We start from the raw sequence: 21,884 nt of genomic DNA on the forward strand, positions 1-21,884 counted from the left end.
GACACTTATTGTCAGCTTGCAAGGAACCAAAGATAGCACCACATGTTTAGATATCAAAATAAGCATAATGCAAAGCAGTAAGCATGCTAAAATAATTTTGGACAGTCCTTTAAATATTAGGCCAGCGCAGTGTCATTTGACTTTAGTGTATAATCTTGTGTTACATTTTATTGTTTTTCACTGTATAGTAGGAATGTCAGTTAGGATTGAAATGTTGATGAAGTAGTCCTATAAAATACATCTGAAGATCATTAAAGTACATCTGAGAACCATAAGGAATCACTGAAGCTCACGGGGAGTTAAATGTCTGTTTAAGAGAGTTTGAATCTTTAAAATTTGTTTTAAAAATCTGAATCTTGCCTGTGTGGTGGCACACACCTTTGATCCCAGCACTCAGGAGGCAGAGGCAAGTGTATCTCTGTGAGTTTGAGGCCAGCCTGGTCTGCAGAGTGAGTTCCAGGCCAGCTAGGATACACAGAAACTCTATCTTAACCAACCAACCAAACAACCAACCAACCAAACAACCAAACAACCAAACAAACAAAATGCATCTTTAAAAACTTGTTCTGTGAAATTTCATATATGAATACAATATATCTTGTTCATATACAGCACCATTCCTCCCATCCAGCTCCCCTAGGCTCTTCCCAATACACCTTCTTCCCAGCCTGATCCTCCCTTTCAGGGTGAGGGTTAACACACTGAGCGCAGTTGGTGCTGATTATATACAGGCTTGCCTAGATGGACTTCCTTATAAATAAGATGGAAGGATGGCCTGAATGCCCTTTTTTGCTCTAAGATATTTAAATTTTAAACTAATGTGTAAATAGTTTAAATCATTTAATATTTTATAAGAAGAGGAGCCTGCAACATTGACTAACTATTGTCTCTTTTTCAGAAAAGAACACATGGAGTATATTACAAACTCAAGGTGCTCTAGTGCAAGGGGGTTATGGCCACAGCAGTGTTTATGATCACAGGACCAAGGCTCTGTATGTTCATGGTGGCTACAAGGCTTTCAGCGCCAACAAGTACCGGCTTGCAGATGACCTCTACAGATACCATGTGGACACTCAGATGTGGTGGGTGTTTTCCTGAGCTTTCCCTTGATGGTATAGAATCTGCAGAGGCAGTTGATTGAAAAATACTGTGTTGTTTGACTTTTGTCAGCACTGTATGTAACAAAGTTAGCAGATAAATACAGTAATAGAGTTAAAGTAATAATTGTGTTGTTGCTATCTGTTAGTTTTTCTGCTCTTAAGATAGTTAAAAAGTGCTTAGTGTTTTAGACTGATTTCTGTTCTCATCCACTGATCGCTAGTGTAGATTTCCTCCCTTCAGAATTCTCAGCAATAACCGTTGTGCTGATTTTATCCATACTTAAAAAGCATAGCCTTTCTTTTTCCTTTTTGGTGTTGGGGACCAAACCCAGGACTGTGCACATGAATAGGCTATACCATCTTTATCTGTTTAAACTGTCAAATACGATGCTCTCATGCCTGTTTGATTAAGTTTCCCTCCTTGGAACTGAAGCTCGCCTGTAAGAGTATGCATACTACTTTTAGCAAGTGGAAATAAATTTGAATTATGATGTAATTATAAAGCACTAGTCTCTCTGTATCTCTCTCCTCCTCCTACTCCCTCCCTCTTCCTTTCTGTCCCTCTCTCTCAACATACATTAGAGATCATGCTGTGAATGTAATTTATGGGTCCTGAGGATCACTGTCTTTAGTGGCTGTGAACCACTGAGCCTATGTGGTTGGCGGTTCTGCCATACTAATAAAACACTGAACATAAATTTTGATTTGTATTTCACATAATTCTTACCTGGAATTCTTAAGTGGAATTATGGAGCCATAGAGAATGAACATTTTAGTGCTTTTAATATAGTTTCCCAAAATTCTTATCAGATTTTCATGATTTTTTTAAGGAAGTGGCTTACATACAAGGAGAAATCAAGTATTGCACATTTGAATCTGAAGTTATAAAGTAATTACATGTAAATTGCCAGATAGATAAGTATTCTTCTAAAACTAACCTTATATTTATTATTTTTAAATAAACTCAAAAGGACCATTCTTAAGGACAGCCGATTTTTCCGTTACTTGCATACAGCTGTGATAGTGAGTGGAACCATGCTGGTGTTCGGAGGGAACACACACAATGACACTTCCATGAGCCACGGTGCCAAATGCTTCTCCTCAGACTTCATGGCTTATGACATTGGTAAGCTTTCCAAAGATGGGTTAGATCAGGAATATTTTATTTGCCTATGAGCAACATTAAAGATTGAAAATATATCTATGTCAAAATAATTGCACCACTTAAAAAAAGTCCAAGTGGTTGAATTTGCATTTAATTGAGTAGGGTTACACATCTATTGAAAAGCATTACTTTGCATTAAACTACATTAAACTCTGAAATCACTCTTGCTAATTGCTTGAATCTTTTTAAAGGCTGAGTTAACTGGCATCTCCTTCCTTATAAATGCCTTATGTAGTAGTAGTTGTAACTGCCTGCATTAGGTTAAGTTTTAGGGAATATGCTGTTTCCAGAAACCTGGCTTTACACATGCTGTCCATGCAATATACATGTGGCTAGAAGAGGGCAATGTCTGTTTATTCCTAGAAAACAAACATCAACTGCTCTTTTGTGTAAATACAGTCCATATGATGTCCTTTCTGTTTGTTTTGTTTTGTTGCACTTTGAGACAGTCTCACTATGTAGTCTGACTGCCTGGAGCTCAGTATATTTCAAGCTGATCTTGAACACAGAAAAAATCCTCCAGCCTCTGTCTCCTGAGTGCTGAGATGAAAGATGTGTACCACCACACCTGACTAGAGATTCGTTTTTGTAATTATTTTCATTGTGGTGAAATGTACTTAACAACACTCACCATTTTGTTGTTTTCATCAGTTGAAGTGAACTAGATATACCCACAGTGTTATTCACACCATGTCGCCCTCTGCATGCTGTCTGCTGTAACTGAGACTCTGCCCTTAAGCAATAGTCCTTCTCTTCATCCTCACACCAGACTCTTGAAATCATCCTCTTTGTCTCTATGATTTTGACCCAGTCTGCTAGGTGTTCATTTTTTTTTTTCTTTTTTTCGGAGCTGGGGACCGAACCCAGGCCCTTGCAATTGCTAGGCAAGCGCTCTACCACTGAGCCAAATCCCCAACCCCCTAGGCGTTCATTTTTTAAAGAAAATTTTGTTTACTTTTATGTGTATGTGCGTTTTGCATGTATGTATGTTAAGCACACCATGTATGTTCAGTGCTCGTGGAGGCCAAAAGTAGACATTAGATTTCCTGTAGCTGGAATTGCAGACTTTTGTGAGCCATCACGTGGGTTCTGGGAACTGTGCCAAGATCCTTTGGAGGAACAGTGAGTGTTCTTAACTGTTGAGCCATCTTGCCAGCCCTAGATGTTTGTTTTTAACAGATGTGTTTCTGTTAGCCATTGAACTTTTAAATTGAGAATGGCGGATACACTATACTTAGTTCTTAGCTTCAAGCTGAAGGGAGCACAAACGAGAAGACAATATAATTGTAACTCAGGAGGATTCTTGCTGAAAAGAAGATATGAAATTACCTCTGAGCACTCTGAAGCCACTGGGGTAGCATGGTGGTCAGGAAAGGCATTCTTGAAGAGAAACCTTGCTAGCCTGCTGCTGAGGAGCCCTGAGAGTCAAGTAGACCTACCAGGCAGGGGACATTTAGTACAGACCAAATAGCTGGAAAAGTATATGGCAAACATTTAGGACTTTTGAACTGTCCCTTTTCTCTGACGTAGTAGCACAAAAGGTAGCAGGTAACTGTTAGACTAGACTGTTCAGATCTTATTCAGAATGCAAGGATCATTGGTCTTTTGAAAAGTCTCACAGTGAAAGTGATAGAGTCATATGCGTGTGTTGTACTTTTTTTGTTTGTTTGTGGGTATTTTAGATTTTTCTTGTTTTTCTTTTTGTAAGTCTGGGCCTCACACTATGGTCCAGGCTGGCTTAAGACTTATGGTAACCATCCTATGTCTGCCTTTGTGGGCCACCATGACCAATTTGAGAAGATGTGTTGGGTGCATTGTGATAACCGATTTGGAAGGGGCATATTGACAATTAGGAGGCTACTGCTGCAGAAGTCCTAATGAGGTTTGAGTGAAGGCCATGGAAGTAGCAGTGACAACTGCTAGTGTCTGGCTCTTGTGTGTTGTGACAGAAACATAACTGCCCTTTCTTGGCAAGTGTCTGCTGTGGACCACCTTTGTTAAACTGAAAGCACATATAGAGGAAAACTTATGGACATGATTGCACAAGGCCAGGAGGGTGAGAAACATGGTGGGATTGAGGCCAGTCTGAGCTATCTAGTAAGACTATGTCTTTAATAAAAATAGCAAAAATTATAAAAACAGGGACTAGGATCTGGGAAGAAGAGCATGAACTAAGTGTGGGGCATATCCAACTGGAAATGTCTTTAGGACAGAGCTGATGGCTAAGAGGAGACTGTAGGAGAGGTGAGTTATTGTGGGGCATAAAAGATGAGCAAGAGTCAGAGACACTTGGAGAACAGAGTCTGAACAAGAGTAGAGGCTGTAAAGAGAGTGTCAGAGAAACAGGAGAAAATAGGTGAGATTAATGACCTGTGAGATACAATTAACTGCCAGAAGAGTGGCTAAAAATGACTGGAGAACCCTTCAGATTTGTCAACAAAGAAATCCGTTAGCATAATTTAGGGTGCAGGCAGCTGAGGAAGGACATCGGTGAGATATGTGCTCTGAGTGTTCATTTTTATTAAAGCTTATCTGCAAAGGCCTCAGATTCGCTGTGCACTTGTCGAGGCTCTTCTTGAACTCCTGTTCCTCCTGTCTCCACCTTCCCAAGTGCTAAGATTACAGATGTGTGTCCTAATTAAAATAGGTGCGTACCTAGCATTAACATTTTTAAGTTAGAAAATACTGTGGTGCTCTGGGGATGCCTGCTATACACGAGGCCCTGGGTCTGATCTCTAGCACCACACATACTAAAGCAGACATTCTGCAGGTAAAACCGGTAGACAGTAGAGTGATGACCATCAGGAGGGGATCTGTAGGTATTGAATGAATATATTGATCAGCATTTCTGTGCAGTGTGTTTATTTCATGTTCTGAAATATTGCTGCTGTCGTTTACACATAATAGCATAACTAAAAAGACAGACAAGCATGTTGTATGAGGCTGTGGATGAGGCATTCTTCTTTGTTTTGATCTTGCCTTTGTTTAAGACAGGGTTTCTCTGTCCTGGCTGTCTGAAACTCAGTATGTAGAACGGGCTAGCCTTGAATGCACAGAGATCCTCCTGCTTCTGCCTTCTGAGTGCTGGGATCAAAACTTACACTTCTTTGTAGAAAGACTGATAGTTTCCATGGACTATATAAGACAACCTACTCTGAAATGTGCTTTTTCTTCCCCTTAGCTTGTGACCGATGGTCAGTTCTCCCCAGACCTGAGCTCCATCACGATGTCAACCGATTTGGCCACTCAGCAGTCTTGCACAACAGGTAACTGGAAAGCAAAGGTTGTGTTACTGTCTTGCATCTATGTTCATTTTTTTTTTCTTTTCTATTTTTCGGAGCTGGGGACCGAACCAAGGGCCTTGCGCTTGCTAGGCAAGCGCTCTACCACTGAGCTAAATCCCCAACTCCCTATGTTCATTTTTAATATCAACTTTTTAATAGTTATGTCAGAATGGTAAGAGGCCTGGGGAGAAAAAAAGGAGAGAGGACAGTTTTAGGTGAAGGATAAGGTAGGGAACAGGCGTGGGAGATAATGAGGTAAAAGAGCAAGTCTGCAGTCTGCACCCTGACCAGTGTGTGCTCAGGAATCCCTTTCTGACCAGCAGAGCTCTTTGTCCATCTGTGCAGGGGAACCTTAGTCCCGTGAAGGACATGCAAAGGACTAGGGTTATGGGCCAGCAATAAGGTGCTTACCTCACTTGCACAGGATCCTGAGTTCTGTCCTCAGCACTGTGCCTTCTGCAGATACAGCTTTTGCCATAAAGGACATGCAAACTGGCCACTTTACCTGGTCGCTTGAAAGTGTACTTTAAAGATTGAGAAGCTTAACAGTCTGCTGATGTTAACTTTTCTTATTTTGCTGCTGTTGTTACTGCTTTCTGCTTCCTTCTTTAAAACTCAAAGTTATATAAACCCTTAAATTATTTAAATACTCCAATGTTTATATTATATCATTACATTATAGGTTTTCAAATTTTCTGTTGGAGTTTCCTAATACCAGTAATTTAATTTGCATTAGGAAAAGTACAAAAGTGGCATTCTGGAGTTATGAAGAACTGACCATTTAGAAGCTAGATATTGGGGGAAAGGTGATATCTTTAATCTTGTGATTACTTAATGTTTTACAAGTATATAGGGTTTTGTGGCAAGACCATTTTGTGATTAGAGGCTAAAGTGGAAGGATTTTTTTTTATTATTATCTTGTCAACTTAAGTGTTATCTTACATTGCAATCTGATGCTTTCTCTCAGAAAGGCCCTGAATGCCTCTTAAGGTTTTCATCTGGCAAGCATCAGGCCATCTAGCATCGGATCCCATTACAGATGGTTGTGAACCACCATGTGGTTGCTGGGAATTGAACTCAGGACCTCTGGAAGAGCAGTCAGTGCTCTTAACCATCTCTCTAGCCCTATTAAAACATTCTTAAGTTTTACCCAAACTCTGAGAGTTAGCCATGAATCAAAATCAGGGATGACTGTCTGAATAATGTTTTTATTTTGTGTAGTTTATGTGATGTGTTTGAGTATCTGGGTTTTAGGCAGGGTTGGAGGATAAAAGGTCATGGTTGAGAAATCGTTTGGCTCTCTCTCCATTGTGGTGGTGTTAGTCAGCAGCACTGGATCACCTTTGTCTAACTTAATTGTTCTAATTGTGGTTTTGAGAGAAGAGTGCAGGAGGGAAAGCTGTGAAATTGTGAGGTGCTAGATGAAGAAATGGCATTTACCTTGCTGCTCTCTCTAAGCATGTTGGAAGGCTCTCCCACTCTCCCAGAGCCATCATGTGACCTGAGATACTCAGAATTATCGAAGACACCAACTGTGCTCAGTTTAAGCAATAGTTTTATTAACTAAATCCAACTTGATTCATGTTAAAGTCAGGGAACCAGTAGTGGGTTTGTTCTTTTTGGTTATTGTGATGTCTGCTTTTCAGATACGGAGTCATATAATCATTATATTTATTTAGTCCTTTGTTGACTTAGAGAGAAAAATTGGAGCCCAGTGCAAGTGAGCTACCAAATTTCTCATTGTGAACTAGTATTAAACTTCTTGGAGTTATGGGATCTTGGAGATGGGAGAGATCCTAGCTTATCACAGCCCAGAAGTAACAGATGAGGTTTCTTTTGAGGGGTCTTAGGTCTTTATGAACTGGACTTAGAAAATATTTAATGTGTTTCATTCTGCTGTAGTTCTTAAAACTCTAGCTAGTGAGCATCTTAGGAGCACTTGAGTCCGACCTACAGCTGTGGTCTATCTCTGGTGTGCATATAACAAATGCACTGTGAGCATTTCTTCACCAGACATAAAATTAGATTTTTCTTACAAAAAATTCTTCTTGGGAAGGAATGAAAGAGAGTAGGGAAATGTTTCAGGATTGTTTTTGTTTTTTTATTTTTAATATTTATTTGTTTATTTTATGTATATGAATACTCTGTCTTCATGTACACCTGCATACCAGAAGAGGACATCAGAACTCACTATAGATGGTTGCAAGCTGTCATATGGTTACTGGGAATTGAACTCAGGACCTCTGGAAAAGTAGCTGGTGCTCTTTTTTTTTTTTTGTAATTTATTTTATTTATTATTTGTAAGTACACTGTAGCTGTCTTCAGACACATCAGAAGAAGGCATCTGATCTCATTACAAATGGTTGTGAGCCACCATGTGGTTGCTGGGATTTGAACTGAGGACCTCTGGAAGAGCAGTCAGTGCTCTTAACCACTGAGCCATCTCTCCAGTCTAATTGTTCTGTCTTAGTTTGGGGGTGAATATCTAATTCAGAGATGCACTGCTTTTCCAAGAGTGAGTTTTAACCACTAATTTGTCACTGGATTGGTCTTTTAAGAACAAAGGTTAGAAGCTGCCAATGATGGTGCACACCTTCAATCCCAGCTCTCTGGAAGCAGAGGCAAGTGGAACTCTTTAAGTTTGAGACCACCCTAGTTAGTCTACAGAGTGATTTCCAGCCCAGCCAAGGCTACACAGAGAAACCCTACCTTGAAAAACCAAAAAAGGGGAGGAAAAAAGAAGAAAGAAGGAAAAAGAATACAGGTTGGGCAGTCAGGGTAGCTCATACCTATAATCCCAACACTTAAGTGTCTAAGATAAGAGGAATTCTTCGAGGTGAAGTCATGAGTTCTAGGCCAGCCTAGGCTGCAAAGTACTGAAAGGGGAAGAAAATGATTCTCTATATTTTCTCTGTATTGCCCACTCTTCCACCATACATATACCTAACAATAAATACTAAAGATCACTCCATGGCACTATATCTATGTGATAGACTTCTAGAAAAGTGACTTAAGGTTCAAAAGGTAAATAAGTCGTTTTGTTTTGAGTTGCCAAGATCCCTTATATGGACTTCCAATCATACATGCCCAGCAGCAGTATATGAGCCTGACTGTTGCCTTGAAGTCTCACCGATTCAAAAATTAGGTAACATTTGTTACTTTTTTCTTTGTCAGTTGGATAGGTAACCAATGGCACAACAGTGTGTTCTAATTTGCATTTCTCTATGATGAAAGTGGAATATTTTCATATGCTTTATGAATCTGCATTAATTTTCCTTGCACTACTAATTGAAGTCCATCACCACAGCAGACAGAAGAGTTCTTTAATTTTTTATGGACTTTGACAAATCTAGGATTCATAGTTTCAATAAAGAGAGAAATTCCACAAGTAGCCAGTATGTAGCAAAATTGGTCTGTATAAGAATAAAAGGAAAAGTGCCTAGGGCAAGGATGATCCCTGAGTGCAGCTTCTCAAAGAAGAGTCACACTCAGGTGCCTCCTAGGAACGTGCCCAGATGCAGGTTTTAGGAATTCTATCGTGCAGCCTGTTTCTCAGGAACTCTTCTATCCACTTTGATATTTGAGATTATAGAGTGGCACTGGAAATGCATTAGATGGCATTACAAACTGCTAAGAGAAAATCAGGAGCTATCAGAGGTCTAGGACATGGTTTTTCTCTGTAAATGGGGCTTCTGGAGAGATTCCTGGAAAATGCTGTGTTTATACCTAGGAATTAGGAAAGACCTTAAGCAGTTGTGAGTTGTGGTAGAATGCATTCGTTTCCAGGACTATAATTATCTCTCACTCTCTTTGTAGCCTTCTTTGTATTAAAATTTTCTCTGCTTGCTTTTTCTGTGTGCGTGCGTGTATGCATGCATGTACGTAGATCCCCACATAGGACAGAAGAGGTTTCCTGAAGCTGGAGTTACAGGTGGTTGTGAGCTGCCTTTTGTGGATGCTGTGAGCCAAACTCTGTCCTCTGAAGAGCAGCAGCTTTAACTGCTGAGTCATCTCCTCAGCCGAGAGAATCTTCCCTATTAGTAGAAGATGTCATCCCAGCTCTAGGAGCTATAACACCTTCTGGCCTCAGTGGACACCCATATACATGTGCACATACCCACATACACACACATATAACTAAAGATAAAAGAAAACTTTCTAAAATACACTTTCCCTGTGTTCTAACTTTCCGTTACACACTTATAGGTAGATTTTTTAAACTATTCTGAGTGATAACAAAGCAGGGTAGAAGGTGGAATTTGAGAGAGTAGTAATGGTTTTTGAGACCTTGAAAATAACATCTCGGGCTGGAGAGATGGTTCAGCAGTTAAGAGGTCCTGAGTTCAAATCCCAGCAACCACATGGTGTCTCACAACCACCTGTAATGAGATCTGATGCCCTCTTCTGGTGCGTCTGAAGACAACTACAGTGTACTTGTATAAAATAAATAAATAAAATAACGTCTCAGAGCATTTAAGTTAATCATGTATGTATGTATGTATGTATGTATGTATGTATGTATGTATGTGAGTATCTATGCATGTATTATGTGGATGGGGGTGCTGTAGCACATGTGTAGAAGTCAGAGGACCACTTTGTAAAGTCACGTCTCTCCTTCCATTTTTATATGGTTGAGGGATTGAGCTCAGATTGTCCAGCTGTATGGCAAGTGCCTTACCTGCTGACCCATCGCCCTCGCCCTCTCAGAGGACTTTTAATACTGGGAATATTCCTAATGATTAGCAGTCAAAAGTTTATTGTGAACCAGGCACTTAAAATCCTAGCCCCTGGGAGGCAGAAGCAGGAGGATTGTCACAGGATCAAAGTCAGTCCAGTCTACATGAGTCCCATGTAGCAAGGGCTACACAGTGAAACCTGTCTCAAAAGTTTCGAAAGCAGCAACCCACAGCAGCCCTGTGTCATGTGTCTGTTTGAGTTCTCAGTAAATTCCTTCTCTCTCTCCTCTCAGCACCATGTATGTGTTCGGCGGCTTCAACAGCCTCCTCCTCAGTGACGTCTTAGTCTTCACCTCGGAGCAGTGTGATGCACACCGCAGCGAAGCTGCTTGTGTGGCAGCAGGACCTGGCATCCGGTGTCTGTGGGACACACAGTCGTCTCGATGTACCTCCTGGGAGTTGGCAACTGAAGAACAAGCAGAAAAGTTAAAATCAGAATGTTTCTCTAAAAGAAGTATGTTTTTTCTCGACTTAGAATTTAAAGATCTAATTTTATCTGAATTGTGAAGGAACTTTGTCTCTGCCCTTTCCTGTTCACCATATTCTCTAGTTATTTCTTAATAAAACACACAAGGTCTTTGGATGGGAGGAGGCACATGGCTCCCGGAAGCTGTTAGCAGGTGATAGGTCCTCATTGCACAGGCTTTGTGTATCAACTCCAGGACTGACTGCAGGTGATCTGAAGCCATGCACTTAGTGAAATTTGCTTTCATTTTGGTTTTAGGGTCTTGGTGTATAGCTCAAAATAGTGTCAAGCTTCTTGTGCTCCTTCTCCCTCAGCCTCTTGAATGCTGGGATTATAGGCATGTATCACTGGCCCTACCTGAGAAATTTTTTGATGACAGAAATGTTATATATTTCTTTGTTCAGTTTAGTAGCCACTAGCCATCTGTTGTTATCAGATACCGGAAGCGTGGCTAGTGTGACTGAGGGCTCATTGTTTTCTTAGTGCATGTAGTAAGGCAGATGTAGCAGTGCGTGCCTGTAGTCCAAATACTCAAGCTGCTGAGGCAAGAGGCAGTTCTAGGCCAGCCTGGGCTGTGTAATGAGACCTTGTCTCAAGAGCCAAAAACATTAACAATAAAAGAGCTGTATGTGGCTATTGGCTGTTATATTGATGATGAAAGTCTAAAGTTAAGGATGAGATCCTCTAGGGGAGGCTCACATACAACAAATTGCTCTGGTAGGCAGCAGAGAGCTACTGTTCTTGAAAAGTATTTCCAGCCTCTTTAACTGTATGTAGCAGTGTAGCATGACAGTCTATGGTTCCTGCTTCTAGAGCCCCTGGGCTTCTCTTGTTATTTTTGTCCCCTTAGCTACTTGCTTAGTGGTTGCTTTGAGCACCACTTTACCAACTCCCCGAAGTAACGTGCAAAAATCTTCGAAAAATAGAAAGAATGCCTCCAAGACATTTGTCCACCAGTCAGTTACACTATGAAACCACGTTCCGCATCTAGTTGTTGCAGTTACATGAGGGCTATACTGGATAGAGACTGCTTTTATTTTCTGGTATGTGTCAAATGAAGTTGTGCAGGACATAAAGGTCCTGAGGCTGGGCTGTTGATTAGAGTTTTGGTTCACTTATGGAAAACAGCTGACCAGACCCTGTTAGAGTCAATAGAAAAACCAAACTTTAAAGTTAAGTTTAAATGTATAGTGTATTGGAAATAATGTTATCTTAGGAGACTCAGTCTGAGCCCATTAGTTTTATCTTACTTTCTGGGTGGACCTAATCCTGTCAGAGTAAACTTGGCAAGAAAAGCAGCCTTCGTGAAAACTGATGAGGGAAATTTCTGTGGCGTTAGGCTAGTGGCCTCTCTTCCTGCTTGTGTGTATGTGACATATTCATGAGATGGTTTAATAGATGGGGCAACAAGGCTTTGCAGATTCTTGCTTGGGGAATTAAGGAGATTATGTCATGTCTACAAAGAGTGGAAGTTTCAAAATCCACAGGTTTGGACTCACATGAGTGTAGAGTGTGAGTTGGTAAGTGCCTCCTGTGGGGTTGTGGGTCACTGGGTATACCTACACCCAGGTAGGCCTCGCATTTGTAATAGTGTGCTTTCTTTGGCTTCTGCACAGCTTCTGGTATAATTCTGTTGATAGTTGGTGTTTGTCCTGGGAGAAAAGCATTCAAAGGTCAGCCCTTCCATTTTACCTTAGAGGCTGTAAATTAACCTTCACTTTTCACTCTCTGGGTGCTGTGGAGGACAGGTAGGAAACCATGTTCCTCAGATTGTCTGCTTTCGTCTGTTCTGTTTTAACCTAAAACTCGCAATGTGTTTCCTTCCAGTTTGACTCTACATTTTGCTTCCCAACTATTATTAGGAGCTGACCTATCTCAGATTACATAAAAGAGAGGCTGCCACATAGTTGATGGGTTTGTCTTCTTTCTGTAGCCCTTGACCATGACAGATGTGACCAGCACACAGATTGTTACAGCTGCACAGCCAATACCAATGACTGCCACTGGTGCAATGATCACTGTGTCCCTGTGAACCACAGCTGCACAGAAGGCCAGGTCAGACGCTGTTTTTCACGGACTTTAGAGAATAGAAAAGTGCTAATTGTTTGGGTGTAGTGCAAATAATGAGTAGAGTTATTTTTAAAATGGGGATATGGATTTGAATTTTACTGTTGCTCAGGTTTTCTCTTAGGAAGGGATGCTATATACATCCTGATTTCCAAGGATCGCTCCAGCTACTGAGGTGTTCCAGAAAGCATGTTTTACAGAATGCCCTTGGCCTATATCTTGACTCAACATAACATCTGGGCTAGTCATGTGTGATTTGTTTTAGGTGATAATAAGCTAAGGATAAGGTGATCCAGCTTCTGTTGTCTTTGATGGCTCATGACCTTTTTTCTCCCAGTTTAATGCAATTCATAAAAAATAAAACTCGAGATTGCTACAGTGGGCAGGGTCTGGGAAGAGCTCTGGAAAAGCAGCAGGTTCAGCTTTCACAGATGAACATTGGATGAGACTTGGTGGTGGCAGTGGTTCCATTGGGCAGCTAGCATGTGAGCTAAAAGCATATTAGTGTTCCCACTGCAGTGCTGCTTCCTGTTCATTCTATCTAATTCTATCTATCATCTATCTATCTATCTATCTATCTATCTATCTATCTATCTATCTATCTATCTATCTACATACCTACCTATCTATCATCTATCTACATCCTACCTATCTATCATCTATCTACATACCTACCTATTTATCATCTATCATCTATCTATCTAATCTATCCATCCATCTACCTATCACTTATATAATTCTATCCATCTGTCTGTCCATCTAATTCTATCCATCTGTCCATCTATCTGTCTGTATCTGTCATCTAATTCCATCCATCCATCCATCTAATTCTGTCTATCCATCAATCTGTCTAATTCTATTTCTTTTTTTAACTTTTTTCTTTCTGCAGTTACCATTCTCAGTTTAATTCTTTAATTCTTTAACTTTAATCTCACTGAGTTATTTGTGTGAATATAAACAAAAGCACTTCTCCATTGTGTTCTAGATCTCCATTGCCAAGTATGACAATTGCCCCAAGGATAACCCCATGTACTACTGCAATAAGAAAACCAGCTGCAGGAGCTGTGCCCTAGATCAGAATTGCCAGTGGGAACCTCGAAATCAAGAGTGCATCGCCCTGCCCGGTAGGTCTTGCACAGGGATACTCTCTGTAAGGGTCCAAAACTTGGTCCTCCCTCCTTAGATCAGGTTGGACCTAGGAAGAAATGTTTATTCTATCTATTTAACCCTCTCATTATAGGGGGAATTATTTTGTATGTTTTTAACATAAATGTGGTTCTTATATATATACTAGCCTTTGCAAGAAAGTGAAGCATCACCTCATGTTTTGGAGAATTGGGGGGCAGCTAAGATCCATGTCATGAACCGTGTCCCACTGTCCTTCCTTCTGCTGTGGTAACCTGATACCAGAGCTCTGCAGCCTCAGCTGCAGTCAGGAACCTAGCTGTAGGAAGCACTTACTGACAGTCCTGTGAGAAGAGATTTCTGTACACCTCTCCCAGTGTGACCTTCATCCCTATCTCAGCAGAGGTTTGGGGTGATGATTTTAGGTCCTGAGCCAGCTAGCCATGACTAAATCTCTCTGACACATTTGCTTGATCATGATATCCAGGAAGAGGGGCTTCTGGGCTCTCTAACATCTGACGCTTAAGTAGGGCACCTTTTGAAAGAATTTTATTTAGTTTGCTAATGGGCTTTAGTTTAGTCAGTGTTCTATTGCTGTGAAGAGATACCATTACCAAAGCAACTTTTATGAAAGGGAACATTTAATTGGGGGCTTGTTTGCAGTCTCAGAAGCTGTTATTATCATGGCAGGGAGCATGGTGGCACAGAGGCAGTTGTTGCAGTGGTAGCTGAGAGCTACATCCTGATCTGTGAGCAGAGAGGCAGAGAGGGTGTGAAAAAGACGGGTCCTGGCATGGGCTTTTGAAACCTCAGTAAGACACTTCCTCCAACAAGGCCACAGCTCCTGCAACAAAGACACACACTTAGCCCTTCTCAGTAGCCACTCCCTGGTGAATGAGCATCCACGTGTATGAGCCTATGGGGCTCATTCTTATTCAAGCCAGCACAGGTTTTTTGTCTTTTTATTTTGTGTCTCAAACTTTCAGTCCAATAGAATTACCTAGGCACCTTGTTAAAAGACAGGCCTCAAGAGCCGGCAGTGTTGACTCCCTGCCAGTAGCACATTCTGAGGAGCAAGTCTGTCTGTCTTCAGTTATACCTTTCCCTGACCTTAGTAGCTGTCCCAGCTAATGAGCACTGTTGGTGTCCCCTCCTGTATGCTCTGGTTCTGGGGAAATGCTTGCCTGTTCACTTCCATGTTAATGTCCAGGGAGCAAGCATGCTTCCCTGCAACACTTATGAGTTCAGCACAACCACAGGAGGAGATTGTAGAATTCCCCGGTGTGCTGTATCACTCTGAGGTTTCCAAACCAACCTCCTTTTCGCCTTGTTTTTGGTGTGCCTTGTGCACTTGGTTATGCCTTCTATCGTATATCATGAAAACAGGGTGGCATGTAGAGGCAATTTATCCATTCCCAATTAAATTCCATCCCCAGTTTACTTTCTCTGTATATGTACATCTGTGTGCAGATAAATATATCCATGTGTGAGCATTGGAGGCCAGAGGCTAATTTCCGGTCTATTCCTCTATCCCTCTTCACAGGCCTTCTGCTGAACATGGAGCTCACTTACATAGATTAGCTGACTCACAAGCCTCAGGCATCCTCCTGCCTCTAGCCCTCAGATGAGATTTCAAGCAAGCAAAACCATGTCTGGCTCTTTATGTGGGTGCTAGGGATTTGAACTGGGTACTTATGCTTGACACAAGTATTTTATCCACAAAACCATCTCCCAAGCTTCCATTTGCAGTTTTTTACCTCACCCTTCCAATTACATATTTATTTGTATGCCCTTTGTTCAAGATTTTAGTCATCTTTTACATTTTTCTTCAAAAATAATTGCACCAATTTTTTAACAATGGCACCCAGTAGGAACATTAGCCTAAAGTATACTTCCTGTGAGCCGGGAAATATGACCAGGCAACTTGGAAAAGGCTCTTTTCATTCTGGGGCTGGAGCGAAGGCTCAGCAGTGGAGAGTGCATGCTGTTTCTCAGGAGGACCCAAGGCCTTCCGTGTCCAGGTGTCAATCACTTGTAACTTTAGCTCTGATCTAATGCCCTCTTGTGGCCTTTGTTGGTGCCGCAGTCTCATGCACTAACCCACACTCAAGGCACACCTATACACATATTTTAAAAGATAAATTATTTTACTTTCAAATTTTTATTCTGTGTATGGAAGTTAATAATGTGTCTGATATTCTCACAAAATCCTAACAAAGCACCTGAAATTCAAATCAGAATGAGTTTAGATGTGCAGTAATTTGAACTAGGAAACTGAACTGCATAATTTCTAAAACTTTGTTTTCTTTCCTCTTCCCCTTTGCAAAAGAAAACATCTGTGGCATTGGCTGGCATTTGGTCGGAAACTCGTGTCTGAAAATCACTACTGCTAAGGAAAATTATGACAATGCTAAATTGTCCTGTAGAAACCACAATGCCTTTTTGGCTTCGCTTACGTCCCAGAAGAAGGTGGAGTTTGTCCTTAAGCAGCTTCGATTAATGCAATCATCTCAGAGCACGGTGAGCCAATGTGTTTAGAATTCTGGATTCTAGTACCCACCTTTCTTCTGAGGGCATAACAGTGGCTCGTGTGCAGAAGACCACAGTTGTACATTATATGACTGATAAGAAAGAATTACAGTAAATGATTATTAATAGACCGTGGACCTCTACTTCACAGGCTCTTCTTTTGATGCCTTTCTTCTTGTCTTAAAAAGTTCAGTACTTTATGTATTTCATTAGTAGTTATTAAGTACATTTTAAGATATAAACATATGGAATGAATAGTAATATGTGCACGTATTCTGGTGACATCAGATTATTTTGTACTTGTTTTATATCTAGATTCTGCTTGGGAGAAGGGAGAGGAAATGCTAGTTACTTAGGTGTCATTAAGTCATCTGCAGCCCTTGAAGGTATTTTATAACACATAATGTAAGAAATATAGCACATCAGTAAGAGATGTAAAATGTAAGGCTTCTAAACTCAGAAAGTTCTCTTACTGTCTAGCCAAACTCTTTAACGGGTTGTAGTTAATATTATACAATCTCATTTTGTATTTTTCTTGGAAAGTCTAATTCCAAGATTTGTAATTTGACTGTGATGCTTCAGTCAATTAGATAGATATTCACGGAGCAGTCTTTCTGTCTTGCTGGCTGTGGTACAGAGAGACGTGAGGTGCATGTGTTTGTCTAGCCAGGAGAAGACAGAATGGAGCACAGCATTTCTCATTTATGGGTCCTGGTTGTTAAATCTCAGGAAGTCCATATATACAGAAACAAGTGATTTCTGGCAGTTAGATAAAAGCTAGCATTCCTAGGGAACTTGGGAACCTTAGGTGTCATTAAGCCATCTGCAGCCCTTGAAGGTATTTTCTGCCAAAAAGAGTCATGTCCCTTCTATCTGGCAGAAGGGACATGTGGCTATTGTCTACTATGCCTGTCATGTAAGTGCATGCTGGTCTCCAGGCCCCTCAATATCACAAGTACCTAGAGTGGTCGTACACACAGCTACACCCACCCAAGGGCTCTTTGGAATTGTGAACAAGAGGCACACAGTTAATTTTGATATGCCTTGACTAGTTCAGTGGCTGGGCATTTCTAATCCTCCCTGAAGCTAGTATACATTCGCCCCTCCAACTTTCCTGAGTCAGCTTGCTAAATCAACATTTCATCTCTGATACCCCAGACCTAATGGCGGAGTGGCTCCTAGGGCCACTTTCCTGAATTTTTACATGGCCAGTTTAGTTCTTTCCTACAGCTCTTACCACAAATCTCTCTCCTTCCCTGTTAGGGTGATTGTCTTCTTTTCCTATCCAGGTTGCTTGCCCAATCAGTTTAAAAGTCCCACCTCCATCTTTCTGCCCAGCCATTGGCTGTATAGCAGTCCTTATTATCAATCGAAGCCAGCTTGGGGGCAGGGACCCCCAGGTCAAGAAGTGCTTTGGGGAGCAAAATTAAGACAAAGTATTTGAACCAATTCCCAACAAGTACCTGTTATACATTTCAAAGTCCATATTAGTCTCCTGGCCCTTCCCTTTCACAGCTACCTGTCCTCCTTGTAATCCGAATGAGAGTCCTTTTCATACTCTCTTTATCTCCCATTTCCCTAGCCCTGGCCATGTCCAGTCTGTTCTTTTTCTCTCTGTTCTGCTGTCTTCCCAATGCCTCTGGACATTTTCTCTCTTATTTACAATAAAAAACAAGACAAAACAAAAACAAACAAACAAACAAACAAACAAAAAACATATCCTAATAATAGAGTAGTCAGTCTGAAGTTTCCTTATTGTGCCCCCTTGAATACAGCTTGTGTGTGACACACTGGCAGGATTTTATTAGTAGAAGTGGGCTCTAGGAACTGAGAGAAACAGAGTTAGTAGGCAGATCTGAGGTGGTAGTTTCCAGAGTATACAGAGAGGTAAGTGGTTAGAACAGACAGTGGAGAAGTGGCTGGTAATGTGGACTCTGGTGTTTGGAGCCAAATATGGTAGATGGCAGAAGCCAGCAGAAGCTTAAACCACACCTTCAGCAGTTTGCTTTGATGGGAAAGGCTGGGCCCCTTGGGAAGAGTCTATTTGTACCCCTCCCAGGTGTTCAGCATTCTCTCTCTCTCTCTCTCTCTCTCTCTCTCTCTCTCTCTCTCTCTCTGTGTGTGTGTGTGTGTGTGTGTGTGTGTGTGTGTGTGTGTGTGTTTTGCAGGAAAAGGACTGATGGATGGTATGACCCCTCCATTAGGGTGAAGGGTTTTGCTGTGAATAAGAGAAATAAAATGTCCAGAGGTGTCTGAAGAACGCAGAGCAGAGTGAGGAGGAAGCAGAGTAGGCATGGTCAGGCCTAGGGACAGTGGAAACAGCAAGATAGCAAGAGGATGACGAGATGAGAGAGGGTATGTGTGGTGGACACATCACATGCATTATAAGAAGGCTGAGTAGCTGGGGGAAGGGTAGAGCCAAGGCACTAGCATGGACTTTGAAATACATGACAGGTACTTGTGATGCTGAGGTAGCTTGGGAGAGAAAGGGCTACCTTGGTACCAGAAGAGGGAGGTAGAGTTACAGTTTGTAAGCTGCCTGATGTGAATGCTGAAATCCAAACTCTGATCCTTTGACAGAACAGGGATATCTGCTGAGCCATCTCTCCAGCCTCTATAAAGGTGGTGGTGGTTCTTGCTTTGTTTTTACAATTGCAGTGGAGAGCCAGGCACAGTGCATCATGCCTTTAATCCCAGCACTCAGGAGACAGGGACAGGTAGATCTCTTGGAGTTCAAGGCCACCTTGGTGTATGTAGGGAATTCCAGCCAGCCTGGACTACAGAAGGGCACCTTGTCTTAAAAACAACAACAACAACAACAACAACAACCAGAATACCACATTGAAATGAAAATGACATTTCAGGGCTATCCAGGACAGGAGCTCAGTGGTGGAGTGTGTGCCTAGGAGGCACTGGGTCTGACTCCTCACAGGAACAGCAGAGGCTAAAGTAGTCTACAGTTTATGACTGGTGTTTGTTTTGTTTTACATAAAATGTAGTGTTGAATTAGAAAAGTAAATAAAATGTGACACATACACAGATAAATAGATAAAATGTGATATATATACCTACACATAGTAGAATATGATATGATCTTGCCTTTCAAAAGGAGGAAATAGAGAGTTTTAGTAGTTACACCACAGTAAAACTGGAAAAGAAGGCTGTGCCCCATGGCTAAAGGTATACATTTTTTCAGTCATCTGAACTCACCATATAGGCTCAGGTAATGATCTGTGTTTTTGCATACAACTAGTATTTTATAAATATTAGTAAGGTCACATCATTTATGAGCCAACATTTCAACTAAATTTGTAGATTATCATTTCTTTATAGCACTTGTCATAGAAGTCTTGTCATAAGTAGTTTGAAATGTGATTATTGCTTTGCTCCTGATTTCTGAAAATCTTCATGTATTTCATTCTTTGAGCCATTTTTATGTTTTGCAATACTGAATGTGTATTGAGGTGATCACTTATTTTAATCTACCTTGCCTGAGTTTGGGGACTAAGAGCTTCCCACAGGTGTGTGGGTATGCCCAAGCGAGGGGTTTATGGAGAGCTGTGTGGTGAATTCATAATTGTGTTTCTTTTGCCTGCAGTCCAAGCTCACTCTGACTCCATGGGTTGGTCTTCGGAAGATCAATGTATCTTACTGGTGCTGGGAGGATATGTCTCCATTCACAAATAGTTTGCTGCAGTGGATGCCATCTGAGCCCAGTGATGCCGGCTTCTGTGGGATCTTGTCAGAGCCTAGTACTCGGGGACTGAAGGCTGCAACCTGCATCAACCCACTCAATGGAAGTGTTTGTGAAAGGCCTGGTACGGATGTGGATGCAAATAGTGCTCCAAGAGGATGCTGAGAAAGCATAGGCGGAATAGTTGACTGATTATTGAGCTGATAAAATACTTACAACAGCAGTTAGAGAAATTCCAGTTTAGGCATAGTTAATTCAAACAGAACCCCAATCCAAATGCAGAGAGAAACTGAAAACCAAAAATAAAGTTACTGAAAGGACCCAAAACAGCTGCACTGTTTTGTTGGCCACAACAGTGTTGAGATTGTTCTAGAAGATGATTTCCTTGGTGTTGGCAAAGAAATGCTGTGGAAGAAACAACATAGAAATGAAAGAAAAGCTGCTTTTGGTAGGGGCATGGCAAAAGAAGCTGACAGAGCCAGCACCAGGCTGTGGTGGTGCCTATGCTGAGTCTGAGGTTAGATTCCACAAAGGCAGGCCCAGAACAGCCATACACAAGAGAGAACGCCTACACAAGAACTGCAAGTGTAGTAGAGACTCCATTCCCAGCAGGTCCTGTTGAAAGAAACTATCATACTTTGCCTGAGTAATACAGGATAGGGTTTTTGATAGGGTTTCTAAAATACTTATAAATAATTACTTATTTTTAATCATGTGGTTTTGTGTGTGTGTGTGTTACACATACATGTGCTTGTGAGAGTATGTGTGAGAGTGCTGTGTGTGAGAGTATATGAGAATGTATGTGAGTGTGTTTGTATATAAGAGATTATGAGTATGTGTGAGAGTGTGTGGGTATGTATGCATGCGTGTGAGCGAGTATGTGTGAGTGTGAGTGTGTATGAGTGTGTGAGTGTGTGTGAGTGTGTGAGTGTGTGGATGTGTGTGTGAGCATGAATGTGTGTGAGTGTGTGTGAGAGTGTGAGTGTGTGAGTGTGTGTGTGTGAGAGAGTGTGAGTGTGTGTGAATGTGTGTGTTGTGTGTGTGTGAGAGTGTGAGTGTGTGTGTGAGTATGTGTGTGTGTGAGAGAGAGAGTGTGTGAGTGTGTGTGAATGTGTGTGTGTGAATGTGTGTGTTGTGAGTATGTGTGTGTGAGTGTGTGTGAGAGCGTGAATGTGTGTGAGTGTGTGTGAGAGTGTGAGTGTGTGAGTATGTGTATGTGTGAGAGAGAGTGTGTGAGTGTGTATGTGTGTGTGTGTGAATGTGTGTGTTGTGAGTATGTGTGTGTGAGTGTGTGTGAGTATGTGTGTGTGTGAGAGTGTGAGTGTGTGTGAGTGTGTGTGAGTGTGTGAGTGTGTGTGTAGAGGTGTTCTTGGAGGACAGGTATGAGATCCCTTGGAGCTGGAGTTACAGTTGGTTGAGAGCCACTTCCTATGAGTGCTGGGTATTGAAATTGGGTCCTCTGGGAAATGAACAGGTGCTCTTCATCCTCAAGCCATCTCCCTAGCCCCCTGGATTTCCAGCCCATCTTATAGGAAAGCTCTTTATCCTTGTTGGATCATGAATGCTTTGGTAAACATTAATGTTGTCATCCCTCAAAATTGTAAATGTTGGATTTAACAATCTCAGGTTGGTTCTAAGACCCTTGAGTTCATCATGAGTCATCTTTGTTCCAAGGTTTGTTTTTGTTGTTGATGTTCCCCCACCTTTGTCTTCAGTGC

At 41.4% G+C, this 21,884-nt stretch overlaps 1 protein-coding gene across 3 annotated transcripts in view; it reads left to right on the forward strand.

The window, feature by feature from the left end:
- Positions 1–21,884, forward strand: part of Atrn (attractin) — a 134,112-nt gene that overhangs the window by 59,658 nt on the left and 52,570 nt on the right. For all 3 annotated transcript variants that reach the window (XR_015683439.1, XM_087654662.1, NM_031351.2), the window contains 8 exon segments: positions 899–1,082; positions 2,072–2,226; positions 5,447–5,531; positions 10,519–10,739; positions 12,685–12,806; positions 13,804–13,942; positions 16,273–16,463; positions 20,071–20,290. Coding sequence is in view for 2 of the 3 variants with exons in the window: in XM_087654662.1 (XP_087510788.1) it covers positions 899–1,082; positions 2,072–2,226; positions 5,447–5,531; positions 10,519–10,739; positions 12,685–12,806; positions 13,804–13,942; positions 16,273–16,463; positions 20,071–20,290 (1,317 nt within the window). In the remaining variant the exon portion in view is untranslated.

Source organism: Rattus norvegicus, chromosome 3, assembly GCF_021556685.1.
Source record: "Rattus norvegicus strain SHRSP/BbbUtx chromosome 3, alternate assembly SHRSP_T2T, whole genome shotgun sequence".
NCBI classification, from domain to species: Eukaryota; Metazoa; Chordata; class Mammalia; order Rodentia; family Muridae; genus Rattus; species Rattus norvegicus.